This window comes from Schistocerca americana, chromosome 1, assembly GCF_021461395.2.
Source record: "Schistocerca americana isolate TAMUIC-IGC-003095 chromosome 1, iqSchAmer2.1, whole genome shotgun sequence".
In the NCBI taxonomy this organism is placed as follows: Eukaryota; Metazoa; Arthropoda; class Insecta; order Orthoptera; family Acrididae; genus Schistocerca; species Schistocerca americana.
In genome coordinates, this window is record NC_060119.1 from 378781878 (window position 1) to 378800753 (window position 18876).

The following is an 18876-nucleotide window of genomic DNA, read 5'->3' on the forward strand; positions in this document are numbered from 1 at the left end:
AGTTCTAAATTTGATTTTTCCTTTGGTAGTGATAATGTGGTGCTATACAATTTACTGTAATTTATTTTCAGATGCATCATGAGATACCCAAGTTTCATTGCTCAGATCTGCATTTTTTAGTTAGTAAATGAACACAGTGAGTGAATTTTAGTGTAAATATGATACAGTACAAAAATATAATTTCTCTGTTTGTAGCTGAGAAGTGTGCCAGTGTTTTCAGTCAACCAGTCATTTGACACAACAAGAACTCACAAATATGATCCATAGAATATATATGCAACTAACTGAACTAACCTGGTCTCTCCTCTTTTCTCTACCATGACCAGTCTTTCACACTGTTATATTATTGTACAGGAAACTTTACATTGTCTTAATCACAATTGAAAGATGAAACATTATTAAGTCTATAGTATTAGCATTTACCTTTCAGGTAACATTTACGTATCACAAACAAAGACTTTTATTAGTGCTTGTATTTTGGAATCTTTTGGCTTCTAATTTTCATTGTAAAAATATTAATAAGTAGAATTATCATCACTTGAATACTGTTACTGGGCTGTTTCCTTTGCAGGTAACTTTACATCACCAAGTGACTTAAATTTAATTTTAGCTAAAAACACGAGATTGGAGATATATTTAGTTACACCAGAGGGATTAAGACCCTTGAAGGAAGTTGGATTATATGGAAAAGTAGCAGTAATGAAATTCTTTCGAGCACCGGTATGTAGGAAATGTTTCTGTATATGTTCTGATTTCATTTATATTGAATGTTAAAGATGTTGTTTTAACCTGGAACAAATTTATTCATGCTTCATATTGATATATTTCTTATACAAATGACTCGCTACCATAGTCAAATACAGTTTTGTTTTGCGGGTCTGATGACTTGGGAGTATAAAGTGAACTGCTTGCCAGAAAAGTCCGAGCTTTGGATACCAGACAGTCCTTGAGTGGTGTTGGTGTTATTATTAATGGGCATTGAAAAACTGTTGTTCGTGTTCATTTAAGTATGGGACATTCACATGGCAAAAAAATAAAGAGGTCATATGTGATGTAATAAGTGTATCCTAGATTATAGCGTTTGATGTATCACTTTTTTGTTTAAGCAGACCATGCCTTCTTTTATTGGATATTCCCTCGTATTAACTGGGTACAACAAACACAGTTTCCAAAATAAATTTACATATTTTAAAATAATCAGTTGTGTGCTGTGTGTATTACTCTGGTCAACAGTGTACACCAGTCCTTTTTACGTTATATCGTATTATGATTTTATTATACTGAACGCATTTGAAGATCTCTTTGCAAATAATCATTCCACTTAAGATTTGGGATTGTTCTCTCTTGTTCATAATTAAGACATTATTACATTGAAAAATATGAAAGTCATATAGTTCTTGAAATGAGAAATGTATGATTCTCATAGGACATCATCTGTGTGAGTGGGAATAGGCCGAACAGGAAATCCAGCATCCAGTGCCATTCTCACTGGTTCTCGGAGTTGCTGTTCACCATATAGTGGAGATGCTGAATCGCAGAAAGGCACAACAAAAAGACTGTCGTAGAATTGCTTTCGGCCAACAAGACCTTTGTCAGAATTAGACAATGTACACACACGTATACATTCACACAAACACAACGCGGACACACATGACCACATTCTCTGGCAGCTGGAGCTAGAGTGCAAACAGCATGGCATTATGGGAGAGGCAGCCACGTAAGGGTAAAGAGGAGGCTGGAATGGGGAGGGGGAGGGATAGCAAGGTGGGGGCGACGGATGGTAAAGTGCTGCTGGGAGCGTGCAGGGATGCGGAGGAGAGTGGGGCAGCTAGGTGCAGTCAGGAGGTTGGATGAAGGGTGAGGAAGAGGGGGCAGGGGAGAGTAGCAGAAATGGAGAGAAGTAAAAAGACTGGGAGAGCTTGGTGGAATAGAGGGCTGTGTAGTGGTGGAATGGGAACAGGGAAGGGGCTAGATGGGTAGTGACAATGACTGACAAAGGTTGAGACCTGGGGGGTTAAGGAAATGTAGGATATATTACAGGGAGAGTTCCCATCTGCGCAATTCAGAAAAGCTTGTGTTGGTAGGAAGGATCCATATGGCTCAGGCAGTGAAGGATTCCATGTTGGGCGACATGCTCAGCAATAGGGTGGTCCAGTTGTTTCGTGGCCACAGTTTGTCATGGCCATTCATGTGGACAGACAGCTTGTTGGTTGTCATACCCACACAGTACAGTGGTTGCACACTTAGCTTATAATCACATGACTGGTTTCACAGGTAGCTGTGCCTTTGATAGGATAGGTCGTATTTGTGACAGGAGTGTAGTAGGTGGTGGTGGGAGGATGTGTGGGACAGGAATATGAGTCCTTAGGCAAGGTGTTTGAGGATATTATATAGGTTTGGTGGGCAGGGGGCAGGGAATACTACTGTGGGAGGAGGAGGAAAGATAGTGGGTAGGGCATTTCTCATTTCAGGGCACAACGAGAGGTAGTCGAACCCCTGGCGAAGAATGTAATTCAGTTGCTCCAGTCCTGGGTGGTACGGAGTCATGAGAGGAGTGCTACTCTGTGGCCAGATGGTGGGGTTATGGGAGGTGCTGCATGACTGGAAAGATAAGGCATGGGAGATGTTGTTGTACAAGATTGGGAGGGTAGTTATAATCTGTAAAGGCTTCACTGAAACCTCGGTATATTTCAAGAGCGACCACTAATCACTAAAGATGCAATGGCCATGGTGGCTAGGTTGTATGGAAAGAACTTCTTGGTGTGGAACGGGTGGAAACTGTCTAAGTGGAGGTATCGCTGGTAGTTTGTAGGTTTGATATGGACAGACGCACTGATATAGCCACCTTTGAGGTCGAGGTTAACATCGAGAAAGGTGGCTTGATGATGGGTTGAGTGGGATTAGATGAATTGGATTGGGGAGAAGATGCCGAGATTCTGGAGGAATTCTCACCCTTGATCCAGATCACAAAGATTTCATCAGTGAATCTGAAGCAGGTGAGGGGTTTGGGATTCAGGGTGTTTAGGAAAGATTCGTATGGATGGCCTATGAATAGCTTGGCATTGGGTGGTGCCATGTGGGTGCCCATTGCCGTACACCGGATTTGTTTGTAGGTTATGGCTTCAAAGAAGTGATTGTGGGTGAGTATTTAGATCGTCATGGCGACTAGTACGGAGGTGGTTGGTTTGAAATTCATCGGACATTAGGAAGGGTAGTATTCAATAGCAGTAAGGCCATGAGCATTATGGATGTTAGTCTAAAGTGAGGTGTCATCAGTAGTGACGAGCAGGGCACCGTGTGGTAAGGGGACAGAAACTGTGGAGAGTCAGTGGAGGAAATGGTTGGTATCATTTATGTAGAAGGCTAGGTTTACATATTGTAATTACCCTCCCAAACTTGTACAAAAACATTTCCTGTGCCTTATCTTTCCAGTTACCCCACACCTCTTAAAGCTCCAATGTCTGTCTGCCCACAGAGGAGCACGCCTCTCATGAATCAATTCCACCAATGCACCCAGTCTTTTTCTATCTCTCCTTTTCCGCTAACCTCTCCCCCCGCCCTCTGTCTAACCTCCTGACTGCACCTAACTGCCCTCCTCCCCATCTCATCCCTGCACGCTCCCAGCAGCACCTTACTTTCCCCCACCCCTCTCCTGCTATTCCTCCCCTTTCCCGCTCCATCCTACTCCTTACTTCCACCCAGTTTCCTCTCTCATAATGCCCTGTTGCTTGTAGTCTGGCTCCAGTTACCAGAGACTGTGGTCATGTGTGTGTGTTGCATTTGTGTGAGTGTGTGCATGTGTGTATGTTGTCTAATTTTGACAGAGGCCTTGTTGGCCAAAAGGTAATTATGTGACAGTCCTTTTGTAGTGCCTTTCTGCAACTCAACATCTCCGCTGTATGGTGAGTAGCAACTATCCTTTTCATTATACCATTACATTCCACCCTGGATTTCTCATTGTTTCATTTAAAACATTGCTTGCTAGTCCCTGTCTCCAGCTGCCTTTACCCCCTTTGTTACTCTCACTCCAGCCTTACTCATGGCTTGTATCCCCCCACCTCACATGCCTCGTTCTTTCCATTTTCTGCTGCTCTCCCTCCATTCCCAGTCCAGTCCACTCCCACTCCACTCCCCCCTGCCGGTCTGGGGGTTAGAATAGGCCCAATGTATTCCTGCCTGTCTTAAGAGTGACTAAAAGGAATCTCACACTTTTCGGCCCTACAAGTTGAGGTTCCATTTTATGGTTTCACGTGCCGCTTTCCAAATTCTAGAGAAGTGCGGGCCACATGGGGAAGAATGCCTTATGTGGTGCACGAGTTATCCATAGTGCCCTTAGATTTGATCTCCTGAACCTCTAGCCGTGGCTTTGCATCTCCACCTGCAGCTCAACAATTTGGGCAAGTACACTTTCTGAGGTTTGTCATCTTCTTTCGTTGTCTTCTGTCCTCTTTCACACCCATAACAATATTGGATTTCTCTGTGCCCAATATCCAGCACGGTAGACAGTCCGTTGTTGTGGGGATGTCATGTACCCATTTGGTGGTAGCCCCCTGACAGCACAGGGATCACACTGCTGATGCCTGAGCTGAAAACTCCCCACATACGCCAAGGAGTAGATACCTGTCTTCCTGGGGCATCAGGACTCCTGGCAATGGCCTTCGTGCCAGTTGGCCTTTGCTGTGGCTGGGTGGCACCCATGGGGAGAGCCCCCCGATCGGAGTGGGTGGCATCAAGGCAGATGACCTGCAATGAAGCGGACTAAATCATCTCTTGCTGGTGACTGTACGGCGCCAGCAGTCTCTATGAAGGCCAAGATTGAGTAAAACACTGACAGGTATGACCCTAAATCGTTTCCCTCCCTCGCTACACCATGGGAGGAACATAGGGCTACAGAAAGAAGAGATCCATATTCGCCTTGGTATTTAGTCTGTAGCAGAATGGACAGGGACTCCTTTCTACCTACGAAGCCTCAATTTTTTGTTGAACATCTTGAGGATAAGTTTGGGGAAGTGACAGCGCATTTGAAGATGATAAGCGGTGCAGTCTTGATTCAGACAGCATCCCCAGCCCAATCCGGGATGTTACTCACTTGTCACGGGCTGGGTGATATTCCTGTTTCCGTTACTCCCCATAAAAGTCTCAACTGGTCCAGGGGATTATTTTCAATCGCGACTTCCTCTTGCAGTGTGACGACGAGCTCCCTGCCAATCTAGAATGGCGGTGTGTTCATTTCATCTGGCACATTTACAGGGACCCCAAAGACAACAGGGTTGCTACCGGTGCCTTCATCTTGGCATTTGAGGGTGATTCATTGCCTGAAAAGGTCAAGGTGATGGTTCACCGCTGTTCCTCCCACTATGCGGTGCTTTATGTGCTGGAAATTTGGGCACACATCTTCCCGCTGCACTTCCAGCGCCACATGTCGAAACTGTGGACGTTCACTGCATCCAGATACTCCATGTGTGCCTCCTCCCCTTCATACATCAACTGTGGAGAGCAGCACTCTCCCTGCTCGCCAGACTGCACAATACTCCAAAAGGAGCAGAAAATCGTGGAGTACAAGAACCTGGATCGGTTGACTCACCAAGAGCGATTACACCCCGTTCGGTTGATGTCCACATACGCAGTAGCTACATTACCATTGCCATCACAAGTACCAGTCATACCGCACTCTGTGCCATGAACAGTGGGCCCTCTGGGCCTCCAGAATACATCCGCCCCCTTGGTGGTGGGGGGAAAAATTTCCTTCTGTTGCTCCCAAAGTACCTACCTCAAGAGCAAGGCCACCCCCAAACGCAGGGGACATAGGTCCCCTCCCCCCAGCCGGAGAAGCAACAGCCTCCTCCAGCTCCTCTCAAGCGGAAGGGGTCCCTTGGGACCCTCTCTCCCAAGGTCTTCACTAATCACACAGCGGACACTCGCCTGTGGCTAAAGAAGCCAAAAGCTGCTGGGCGAAGAGCTTCACAGTCTTCCTTCCAGCAAGCCTCCAAAGAGAAGTGAGAGGACAAGCAAACAAAGAAGTCTGCTAAGAAAAAGGACCCTCCAGTGGCCCCAACACCACCACTCCCTACCAATCCCACATCTGCGGGTGTGGTAGAGATCTTAGCATCCCAAGAGGACCTGGATCTCACTGATGCCTCACGTGCAATAGGAAAGGATACAAATACTCAATCGGTGGCAGCAGATGATCCTGAGGCATAACCTGCCTTGTTGCATGCTTCATGCCTTCCCAGACTCATGATAACATCATCCTCCAGTGGAATTCCTGCGGTTTTTGCCACCACCTGGCTGAGCTACGGCAACTGTTAAGCTTTACACCTGCTTTCTGCATTCCTCTCCAGGAAACCTGGTCCCCTGCCCTCTGTGGCTATAGAGGATATTACAAGAGCCGTAGCGACTATAATAGAGTGTCAGGTGGAGTTTGTGTCTATGTCCTGAACTCAGTATGTCTGCAACGTATATCTTCCTCCAGGCAGTGCAATAACCCTGAATGTATTAGCTGCACTGGTTGATCAACTCCCTAAACCTTCCCTACTCTTGGGAGAGTTTAACCCCATAACTCCTTGTGGGGTGGCACCATGCTTACTGGCCAAGGTAGAGATGTCGAAACTTTCCTGTCTCAACTTGACCTCTGCCTCCTAAATACTGGAGCCCCCACACATTTCAGTGTGGCTCATGGCACTTACTCGGCCATCAATTTAGCCCTCTGCAGCCCAGGACTTCTCCCATCTGTCCACTGGAGAGCCCACAATGACTTGTGGTAGTGACCACTTTCCCATCTTCTTGTCACTCCCCCAGCGCAATTCCCCCAGACGCCTGCCAAGATGGGCTTTAAACAAGGCAGACTGGGAAGCTTTCACCTCTGCTATCACCTTAGTATCCCTCCCAAATCCCTCCCAAATGGTACCATCGATATGGTAGTTGAGTGGGTCACTAGAACAATCATTTCATGCAGAGGCAAACATGATCCCTTGTTATTTATGGTGCCCCAGCTGAAGTCAGTACCTTGGTGGTCACTGGAAATCACTGAGGCCATCAAATAGCGTCAGCGAGCTCTACAGCGACATAAAAAGTACCCTTCCCTAGAGCATGTAATAGCTTTTAAATGGCTCCATACCCGCATTTGCCAGCTTATAAAAGGACAGAAACAGAAATGTTGGGAGAGGTACGGCTTGACCATTCAGTGCCATACACCACCTTCCCAAGTCTGGACAAAGATCAGAGGTGTTTGCGAGTACCAGACCCCCGACAGGTGTCACTGTCATTAACATCAATGAGGTGTTATTTATTGATGCAAACACAATCGCTGAGCACTATTCTCAAGCGTCTGCATTGGAGAATTATCGCCCAGCATTTTACTCCCTCAAATGACAGGTTTAAAGGAAAGCCCTCTTGTTCACTGAACATCACAGTGTACCCTACAATGCTCCATTTACAGAGTGGGAGCTCCTCAGTGTCCTTGCACATTGACCCGACACAGTGCCTGGGCCAGATTGGATCCACAGTCAGATGATCATCCATCTCTCATCCAACTACAAGCTACATCTCCTTGTTGTCTTCAACCAGATCTGGTGCGATGGCATCTCTCCATCACAGTGGCGAGAGAGCACCATCATTCCAGTGCTCAAACCCGGCAAATGCCCGCTTGATGTGGATAGTTATCGGCCCATCAGCCTCACCAACATTCTTTGTAAGCTGTCAGAACGTGTGGTAAGGAGGCAGTTGTGTTGGGTCCTGGAGTCACGTGGCCTACTGGCTCCATGCTAGGGTGGTTTTCGCCAGGGTTGCTGTATCACTGATAATCTAGTTTCCCTCAAGTCTGCCATTCGAACAGCCTTTTCCAGACACAAACACCTGGTTGCTGTCTTTTTTTTATTTACAAAAGGCTTACAATACAACCTGGCTACATCGTATCCTTGCTTCCATACTTTGTGTCCAAGTTGGTGCCTCCCAAAGTTCCCCCCCCATCCAGGAAAATTGGGTCCTGCAGGGCTCTGTATTGAGTGTAACTCTATTTTTAGTGGCCATTGACGGTCTAGCAGCAGCTGTCGGGCCATCCGTCTCACCTTCTCTGTATGCAGACGATTTCTACATTTCGTACTGCTCCTCCAGTACCGATGTTGCTGAGTGGCACCTACAGGGAGCCATCCACAAGGCACAGTCATGGGCTCTAGCCCACGGAATCCAGTTTTCAGCTGTGAAGTTGTATGCTATGCAATTCTGCCGGAGTCGTACCATTCATCTGGAGCCAGAACTTTACCTTAATGATGATCCACTCACTGTAGTGGAGACATATCGATTCTTATGACTGGTTTTTGACACAGATTCCTTATCTTCATCAGCTGAAGCAGAAATGCTTGCAGCACCTCAATGACCTCTGCTGCCTGAGCAACACGAGCTGGGGTGCAGGTCACTCTACGCTGCTGCAGCTGTACAGAGCCCTTGTTCCATCCCACCTTGACTATGGGAGTCTGGTTTATGGTTTGGCGGCACCCTTGGCATTGTGTTTACTCGACCCAGTGCACCACATTGGCATTCGAATGGCAACAGGAGCTTTTAGGAAGAGTCCGGTGACCAGCTTCCTGGTGGAGGCCAGAGTCCCTGCATTGAAGGTTAGGCATGCACAACTGCTCGCCAGTTACATTGTGCATGTGCGTAGTTCTCGTGGGCATCCGAATTACTGTCTCCTTTTCCCAACCACGGCGGTTCATCTCCTGCATCGGAGGCCCAGGTCAGGGCTTAAGATTGCAGTTTGCGTCTGATCTCTTCTATGTGAAGTGGAGTCCTTGCCTTTACCACCTATACTCAAGGTCCATTCACATACACCTTCGCAGTGTACACCTAGGCCAAAGCTCTGCCTGGACCTCACTTGGTCCTAAGGACTCAGGTAACACCGCAGCTCTCCATTGTCACTTCCTCTCGACTCTTGACATGTACTGGGATCATGAAGTTGTTTACACCGACAGCTTGATGGCGGATGGTCACGTTGCCTTTGCATATGTTCATGTAGGACATATTGAACTGCACTCCTTGCCAGATGGCTGCAGTGTTTTCACTGCAGAGCTGCAGCCATTTCTTGTGCTGTTCAGCGCATCCGCTCGTGCTCTGGCAAGTCATTTCTTCTCTGTACTGACTCCTTGAGCAGCCTACAAGCTATCAACCAGTGCTACCACCACAATGCTTTACTAACAATAATCCAGGAGTCCGTACATGCCATGGAGTGTACACGCGCGCATGTTTGTGTAGGCATGCTCACAGTAATTCTTTCTCTCCTAATTTATATAGTTTTTCTGTCCTGGATTTTCCGTTGTTTATTACAACATCCTTACGATAGTAGTAAAGGTGGCCAGATTAAAGAAAGAATGTTCTAATACATAAGGGATGACAGCTATTGGAGGTACTTTTGGTGGTTGGTGGACTTGTTATGGACGGGGCTTTTATGGAGGGATCAAAGAGGTGAAGATTAACATCCAAGAAGGTGGAGTATGAAGCTGAAGAGGACCAGGTGAAATAGAAGGTGTTTTATTTGGTATTTAGATGGCTATTTCCCACTCAGCATATCAGTTAGATGCTGTCAGGTAACTTTTACTCCTTCTGTTTTCGTATTCCACCAGTTCTCTCCACCATCATATTAATATTGCTTCTGTGGCTATCTTATATCCCATTACTGTGTTTTATCAATCCTTTGTCCTTATCTCATATTCTACAACTATTTTCTCTTTCTCTCATTGTTTGTCTATATCTTTCCTAGTTTTCCTTCTGATCTTTCTTATGCGCACGAGTTACCACCTCCCAGTATTGTTCGTATGTCCATCCTTCTGATTGGAATTTTGTATTTATGGGAATCCACTGCTTCCAGATGCTTAATAAATGTAAACATGGTCTGCAATAGGCTGTCATGTGAGTTTTATTTAATCATGAGATTAGCTAATTTTGATTATTTGTCATTGTCAAGCACATGTAAAACCAACATGGAAAAGAACTACACTGTCTGCATACGTTGTCATGTATGAATAACACTTTACACACCTCATTTTAAGATAAAACGTTACTGCACAAATCTCTTACAACCACATGGTAACTGACAGCAGCTGGTAATTTGTTGTCACAGATTCACATTCATCCAAAGACAGGACTCTCGATAGCACATATCATATGCACATTACAAATATTGCTTGCGTTCCAGACTTTGTTGATGTCATGTATAAAAACAGCCAGCAACCAAAGAATACATTAAGGGCATACAAATGGACATGAAATATGAGGGTGGTTTGGAAAGTTCTTGGAATCACCACGAGAGGTCAGTGCCAGCGCAACAAGTTGTTCACATGATATTCATTGGACTTTGGCTTGTAAACACGTGCCACATCAGTATTCTTGGAAGAGAGTTGTGGCAGTGACGTGGCTCTGTTGTTGTTCCCGCACTGTGATTTGCGAAAATGGAAAAAAATTGAGATTCAAGCAGTGATTAAGTACTTCATAAAGAAAGCTATGAAAGCAAAGGACATTCATGGCGATTTCCATAATACCGTATTTACTCGTATCTAAGCCGCACCTGAAAAATGAGACTCGAAATGAAGGGAAAAAAAATTTTCCCGAATCTAAGCCGTATCTGAAATTTGAGACTCGAAATTCAAGGGAGAGAAAAGTTTCAGGCCACACCTCCAAATCGAAACAAAGTTGGTCCATTGTAATATGAGACACAATTTAGGTCGAATGAATGACGATACAGCTACAGTAGTTTGGTTCGAGTTGTAAGCTTAGCAGTTAAGCTTTACCAGGTAGCCATAGCTATGCGTCAGGCGCTCCGTCCGTATTTATACCGGAACCCTTCCTTTTTCAAGTGCTTCATCTAGTTTGAATCGATTGCTTATTTTTCTTTGATCTGATAAGTGCCGTTCTCTTTGTTGTAGGTGTTTACGTCACTCTAAGCTGAAAATGCATTATTGTACTGTGTCATGCATTGTTAGTCGCATTCTGATAATGTGTGTTTACGACCTGTTGCCGCTCACGGCATGGCTTGCTTTTGTGTGCGTTGCCGTCGCTTACAATAAAAAAAAGAGAGGAATTGTCTCATTAGCGAAACAATGGCAAGAGACTGCTATTTGTTGTTACTTAAACTGCTGCTTTCTAAAATAATGACCAACAAGAACCAAATAATAGACTGCGTATGATAGAAGTTGTTCTGAACGAGAGTCCAGCTAAAATTTTTCGCCGTTTGAAAATCTTTGCAGACGCCTCTTTTGTTCATTACACTCTGCACAGAAATTAGAGTCATCTTAGATTTAAAAATCTAGTCAATTGCCGTGTTTCATTTCTGGCTGTATCGCTATTAGGCATAAGAATAATACGAATATAAACATGACATGATATGTATATTCTTCCGCGTTTGCTGTTGTCTCACACTAGTTTCGTAGTTTATTAGGCAGACAGGATTTAAATGAGATAGCAGCAAACATGAAAGAATACATGGCAAAATGTTTATATTTGTATTATTCTTATGGTGAAGAGAATACTGCATGTGATTCACAATTCATAAAAGTTCCTATTAGCAACCATCTCTTCTCACAGGTAGGAAAAAATTCAGAACGTAGAGTTGGCCATATTGACAAACATCCCAAACAGTGTTGCCAGTCGGATTTTCATAGTACATCGAAATGCTGCTACATTCGAATATGAATAATACGGAATTTGTATTTACTTCATTGGATAATGTATGAAAATGCAGTGGTCGAAACTCGGGACGTAGAAAAAAGCTCATCTTCCACCTTTTTTTAAATTTGTTTACTGACTTAGAGGTTTTGGCACCAGTATTTATCTTTGTGCCTGCAAAGCATGCCTGTGTAGCGCTATATATATTCGACGGCAGAAGTTAGTTGTGGCGGCACCTACAAACATTTTCAGAACTTCCGTTTACTTTGCACTCGATTCTAAGCCGCAGGTGGTTTTTTGGATTACAAAAACCGGAAAAAATGTGCGGCTTAGATTCGAGTAAATACGGCACACTGGGGGACTCTGCTCCTTCATATTCAACTGTTGCCAAGTGGACAAATGAATTTAAATTTGGGCGGGAGAGCTAAGATGATGATCTGCGTGGTGATCAGCCAAGATGTGTCACTACTCCAGAAATCATTGCAGAAGTGCACAAAATGGTTATGGAAGATCGCCGATTGAAAGTGCGTGAAATTGCTCACACATGCCAGATGTCATCTGAAAGGGTATATCAAATTTTAACTGAAAAATTAGAAATGACATAATTATCTGCAAGATGGGTGCTGTGACTCTTGACGCTGCATCAAAAACATTGTGCCATCGCCATGGCAGAATTACATGATCTAAGGTATAAATTGTTGCCACATCTGCCTTATTCACCTGATATGGCTCCGTCAGACTTCCATCTCTTCCCAAAACTGAAGATTTTTCTTGGTGAACAAAGATTCACTTCAAACGAAGAATTGATAGCCGAAGTTCACAACTATCAAGGCACTGGAACATCGTTGGACCAAGTGCATTAGTCTACAAGGAGACTACATTGAAAAATAAGTGTTTCAGTCATGTAAGTACTTTTTTTCTATTCCATTCCAAGGACTTTTCAGACTACCCTCGTATTATATACACTACATGGCATATCACCAGGCAAACTACACTACTTTAAAACATAATATTAACAAAAATAAACATGATTTACATTCAGAATTCCACAAATAATAGAATACTCTATCAACTGCTGGTGTGCCAGGTATAACGACTGATTATGCTGTAAGTCATCAGTGTCTGAAGCTATTTCTAGATACCCAGGAGCCAGACCTGACTACTTGTACAGAAAGGTAACTCAGATTTAAAAAAATTTTTTTTTTATTTCACACTTTGTATTTTAGTGTTATTCTTACTTGTGTGGCCACAAAACCCTTCCTGCTTTTGTACTTATCTCATATATATTTTTGTTAGTATGATGTATGAAAATAGTAGGAGGAGAGGTGATACTCCTACGTGGCGCGTCCCAGGTGGCGGACAGGGAAGTCCTCACCGGTTTACTGGCGGACTTGAGTGAAATAAAATAGCTCTCGCGGACCAAACACACCCTCTGTGGTTAACAACCGGAGTTGTAAATCGGAGCTTGCTCCAACTAAGGTTGACAACCTTCGACAGTCAAAAATGGAAAGGTCTTTTAGGAAAAAAATTCCATCGTCCTGCTCAAAAAGGCAGGAAAAGGCTACATCGGATTCGGTGGGCAGTCAACTAGAAGACAGCGACGAATCGGAGCGTTTGCAACCATCCAAATGCACACTAAAACACAAAAAGAAGATTAAACATGAGAAAATAAATTATATAGCAGCACACAACATAAACTCACTACTTCAGACCGGAAAACTCAAGGAGCTCACAGATGAACTAAATAAACAAAAAAATTTAATAATAGGGATCCAAGAAATGAGAACACCACAGAGGACCCATTCGAATCACAAGGATACAGAATTTATAATGGGAAACCAGGACCGAGGACAGTGAAACAATGTCCCCAGTTTGGAACAGGGTTTTTAGTAAACATAAAAATAATAGATTCAGTAACGGATTTCCAAGCAGTATCACCAAGAATTGCGACTCTAAGCTTTAAAACAATGAATAAAACCTATACAATAACAAATGCTCATGCCCCAACAAATGAAAAAAATTGTCTAACAAAAACAAAGGAAGAGGTAGATAAATTTTGGGACCTTCTAGAACAAACTGTGAACAGAGTAAATAAAAAGAATGTAAAAATCTTATTGGAAGATTTCAATGCTCAGTTGGGAAAAGAAAGGAAATATAAAGATATAATTGGAAAATGGAGTCCACATAAATTTACAAACAAAAACGGTCAAAGACTTGTAGAACTCTGCAGAGAACACAACCTTATATCTAAATCAACATACTTTAAGAGGAAGCCAAGTAAACTTAAAACATGGATACATCCAGACTGGAGGAAGGGCGAGTGGCAGCTAGACCATGTCTGTATGGACAAAAATTTTCATAAGGAGATCCACAATGTTAAAGTACTGGGAGGAGTAGACACAGGCTCAGACCATTAAATGGTTAAAATTAAAATGAAATTCACACTGTTAAAGAAGAGGACCGGAAAAACTAATAAAATAAAAAGGAGGTTTGACCCACATCAGCTAATTAAAAATAATAAGTACCAACAAATAACACAAACCATCAAATTAACAGATGATATAGAACAACTAGTGCCTAATCTTAAAAAAGAAGCAGAGAATCTAGCTCCCTTGAACCCACGAAGGAAACATGCATGGTGGACATCAGAATGTGACAAATTCCATGAAGATAGACACCAAGCATGGTTAAAGTTTCAAACACATAAAACTGAAGAAAATGCCATCAACCTAAAAAATGAAAGAAAAAAAAATTCACTCAAAATATTAGAAGAATCAAAAGAGGATTTCATAAAGATATTATAAAGTCTATAGAAGGTAATTATCATAAAACCAACTACAGGAACTACTACAAAATCTTTGGGAAACAACTACAACAATATGAGGCCCCTACACTAATACTGGAAGATGAAGATGGAAGAGTGACACACAGTAACAAGGAAAAGCATTTTACAAACTTCTGAATTGCGAGGAACCCAAAGAACCCTTACAAATCAACATAAATACCCTAAAGAAAACCAAACCTAACAAACTAGACTCTCCAACTTTCCAAGAAGTAGAAGAAATTCTTAAAGAACAAAAAAATTATAAGGCATGTGGAGAAGATCAGGTTTTTGTTGAAATGTGGAAATATGCAAATGACACAGTCAAGACCTCCTTACACATGGCTCTAACAAAAATTTGGGTAACAGAACAATTTCCCGAACATTGGACCACAGCTATCATCCACCCACTACACAAAAAGGGAGATAAGAGCAACCCAGAAAACTACAGAGGAATCTCTCTCCTAGATTGCACATATAAAATTCTATCCAAGATCCTATATGAAAGAATCAAGGAGCAATTAGAACAGGAGTTAGGGGAATATCAGGGAGGTTTCAGACCATGGAGAAGCTGTGCAGAGCAGATAATTAGTTTAAAATTGATTATGGCATACTACAAGAAACGGAACAAACCTCTGGCAATAACATTTGTAGATTTTAAGAAGGCATATGACTGTCTCCACAGACCTTCAGTATTAAAAATTTTAAGAAATCTAGGTCTCCATCCAAAACTAATTAAAATAATACAACTCACTCTAACTAACACTAAATCAAAAGTGAAGTTTAGAGGAGAAATTTCGGAACCATTCCTCATAAAAACAGGCTTAAGACAAGGTGACTGCCTATCACCATTACTTTTCAACTGTGCACTGGAATACATAATGAGAGAATGGTACAAGGACAATCCAAAGAGGATAAGAATTGGAAGTGCAAAAGATGATATTAGCTTAAACTGCTTGGGATTCGCTGATGATCTTGCTCTCTTAGCCAACACCGTTCAAGAAGCCAGGCAACAAGTGAAATTACTACAAGAAATAGCAGAGAAAGTAGGCCTTAGAATATCATTTGAAAAAACGGAGATTATGCTAACTGATCCACCACTCGCAAACAAAATTACAATAGGAGAACAGGAAATCAAAATTGTTGATAAATTTAAATATTTAGGCGAAATAATAACATACAATCTAAATGAGAAGCCATCATGGCAAAATAGAATAAAATTGAACTATGCAAATTACATTACCAAACTACATACAACAAAAAAAGCCTATCTATAGATGCAAAATTAGAACACTATAAAACAGTTACACAACCAGAAATAACGTATGCAGCTGAAACTATCTTCAAAACAACTAATACAGCAGAAATTGACAGAATACTAAAAATAGAAAGAAGAATAATTAGAACATGTATAAATAAACAATATAAAATAAATGGACATTGGAGAATAGCATCAAATGAAACAGTATATATGAAAATAGAACCAGTCATGAGCACAATCAGGAAGAAACGCATCTCATTCTTTGGACATTTGATGAGAACTCCAGAAAACAGAATTAGTAAAAAAATAATACAAAAATTGTGGAATAGCAAGAGTGACATTAAATGGATCACAGAAATTTAAGGAAGATATAAAAGAACTTCAAATTACAGTAGGTGACCTAAAAAACAAGACAGAGAAAACCAGAATACTGCAAGACCCGCAAACCAGACTACAAATGAAAATCAATAAAAGGAGTACAGGAAGAGTTGTCTCAGATGAAGAAAGAAAGAAAATATCTGAAAGAATGAAGAAATATTGGGCAGACAGAAGAGCAAAACACCTTTCATATAAGAATAGCCTCTAATAATTATATTACCTAAATATATTAAGTTATTGTCGAACCAAATTGTATCCATGTGTAACAACTTGTTTAGAACTTTGTATTTTTGACTACAGTGGTCCAATGAAGGCCATAAAATAAATAATAATAATAAAAATAAAGTAGTTTACTTGGTGATATGCCGTGTACTGTATATAATATTTTGTATCCATTTGTATGCCCTTAATGTATTATTTGGTCACTGACAGTTTTTATACATGACATCAACTAAGTCTGGCACGCCAGCAATATATGTAATGTGCCTATGATATGTGCTATCAAGAGTCTTCAGTCTTTGGATGAATGCGAATCTGTGACAACAAATTACCAGCTGCTGTGTCCGCCCCTGTAGCACAGCGGTAGCGTTACCGCCTACCACGCGAGGGGGCCCCAGGTTCGATTCCCAGCAGGGGACTCGGTGTTGTGTGTCCTTAATCACCATTTTCATCATCATTGACACACAAGTCCCCAAAGTGGTGCCAACTAAAAAGTCTTGCAATACAGTGACCAAACCCCAAAGGGAATATCCCGGCCAATAAATGCCATACGATCATTTCATTTACCAGCTGTTGTCAGTTACCATGTGGTTGTAAGAAATTTGTGCAGCAATGTTAATACAATAAACGGTAATACAAAATGAAATGTAAAGAATCGATTTAATGTTGTGTTATCAACAGCAAATCCTCTTAATGTGAGTTGTGTAAAGTGTTATTTATACATGGCAACGTACGCAGACAATGTAGTGATTTTCCATATTGGTTTTACAGGTGCTTGACAATGACAAGTAGTCGAAATTAGATAATCACATGATTAAATAAAAATTACATTACAGCCTACTAAGGACCATGTTTACTATGTTTATTAAACTTCTGATTGGAGATTTGATGGGCTTAAGCTGTTCACTTACGTTTTACAGGTGCTTGACAATGACAAGTAGTCGAAATTAGCTAATCACATGATTAAATAAAAATTACATTACAGCCTACTAAGGACCATGTTTACTATGTTTATTAAACTTCTGATTGGAGGTTTGATGGACTTAAGCTGTTCACTTACGTAATAAAATGACACCTACAGCTGTCCTTACGATGTTATTTATTATGACTGCCAGTTTTGCTGCTCCAGCGTACCATCTTCAGGCCTTAACTGGTGCTGAGGGGGTTAACCCCAGTCGTATACAACAATTTATCAGTGGTAACATCTATTAACTGGTTTTTTCAGACTACCTGTAACAACAATGTTGTGTCTCCAATTGATTGGTTCAGGTTCATTGACAATATCTCCATGATCTGATCCAGGGCAAAGGCACTCTACAATCATTCCTCCACCATCTCACACTCTCGTATCTGTTCCACCTGGTCCACTTTGGCCTTGGTTGTCATCTTCTGGGACGTTATTCTTGACTTTCCTGATGGCTCCCTAAAATGTCTGTCTGTATAAAGCCCATCAAATATCAACAGCACCTCCACTTCGATATCTGCCATCCATTTTATACTAAAATGGTGTTCGGTAATTCTCTTGGCTTCAGTCTCCAGGAGACCCTGTCCTACACCCTCCTCTGTTGCTCTGCCTCCCACTTTACTGCAATAATCTCCATTCCACTTCTCTCTTCACAGTCTCCCCGTTTCCTCAGTTCCTTCTCACCTCACCCCTCTCCACCTTTCTCCAAACCCACTCTTCTACTTCATTGTGTGCCATACCAAATTTCTTGCTGCCTCTCCCTCCCTGCCAGCAGCATCCCTCCTTTCCAACATTCCCTTGTCCTCCATATCTCCTTACTCCTTTTACCCATTCCATTGGATACTACTACTACTACTACTACTACTACTACTACTACTACCACCACCACCACAACTACAACCACAACCACTACCACCGTAAAATTAAATTGATTCTTATGATTCTTACTCGATAGCCTTCCTAAGTAGTAGTTTTATGCTCATGTAATTATTAATATAAATTTGTACAATAATTATGCCATTTTCAAACTTACAGAATGAGACTAAAGACTTACTGTTCATTGTAACTGCAAGGTACAATGCAATGATATTGGAATGTGTTGGAGAAGGTGACAACCTGGAAATAATAACTAAAGCTCATGGTAATGTAGCAGACAGAATAGGAAAACCTTCAGAGACGGGAATAATAGCTGTAATTGATCCAGAAGCCCGAGTTATTGGTCTTCGTCTTTATGATGGCCTATTCAAAATAATACCTCTTGAAAAAGACAACAGTGAGCTGAAAGCTTCAAGTATAAGGTATATTTGTTTGTTCTTATTTATTTTATTTTTTGTTCCATGGAACAATTGTAAAATTACCATTTAATCCTAGGAAATGCACTGTAGTAAATGGAATGCCTCCACACAGATATGAAGTAGAATGTTAGTAATAATGAACACAGAATTTAGGACATCTTGTATCATTCACGTCAGGACAGTTAAAGGTATGTACAATTACTATTTTGAATGCTGTGCCAGTAATTAAATATTTAAATGATAATTTTGTTTATCACTGTTTTACGGACAAAAAGTACTTCTGTAT

At 41.8% G+C, this 18876-nt stretch overlaps 1 protein-coding gene across 1 annotated transcript in view; it reads left to right on the forward strand.

Annotated features, from left to right (window-relative positions):
• Positions 1–18876, forward strand: part of LOC124600858 (DNA damage-binding protein 1) — a 177033-nt gene that overhangs the window by 34180 nt on the left and 123977 nt on the right. The window contains exons 2-3 of the mRNA XM_047136197.1: positions 572–720; positions 18331–18593. Coding sequence (XP_046992153.1) covers positions 572–720; positions 18331–18593 — 412 coding nt within the window. The remainder of the gene's footprint in view (positions 1–571; positions 721–18330; positions 18594–18876) is intronic.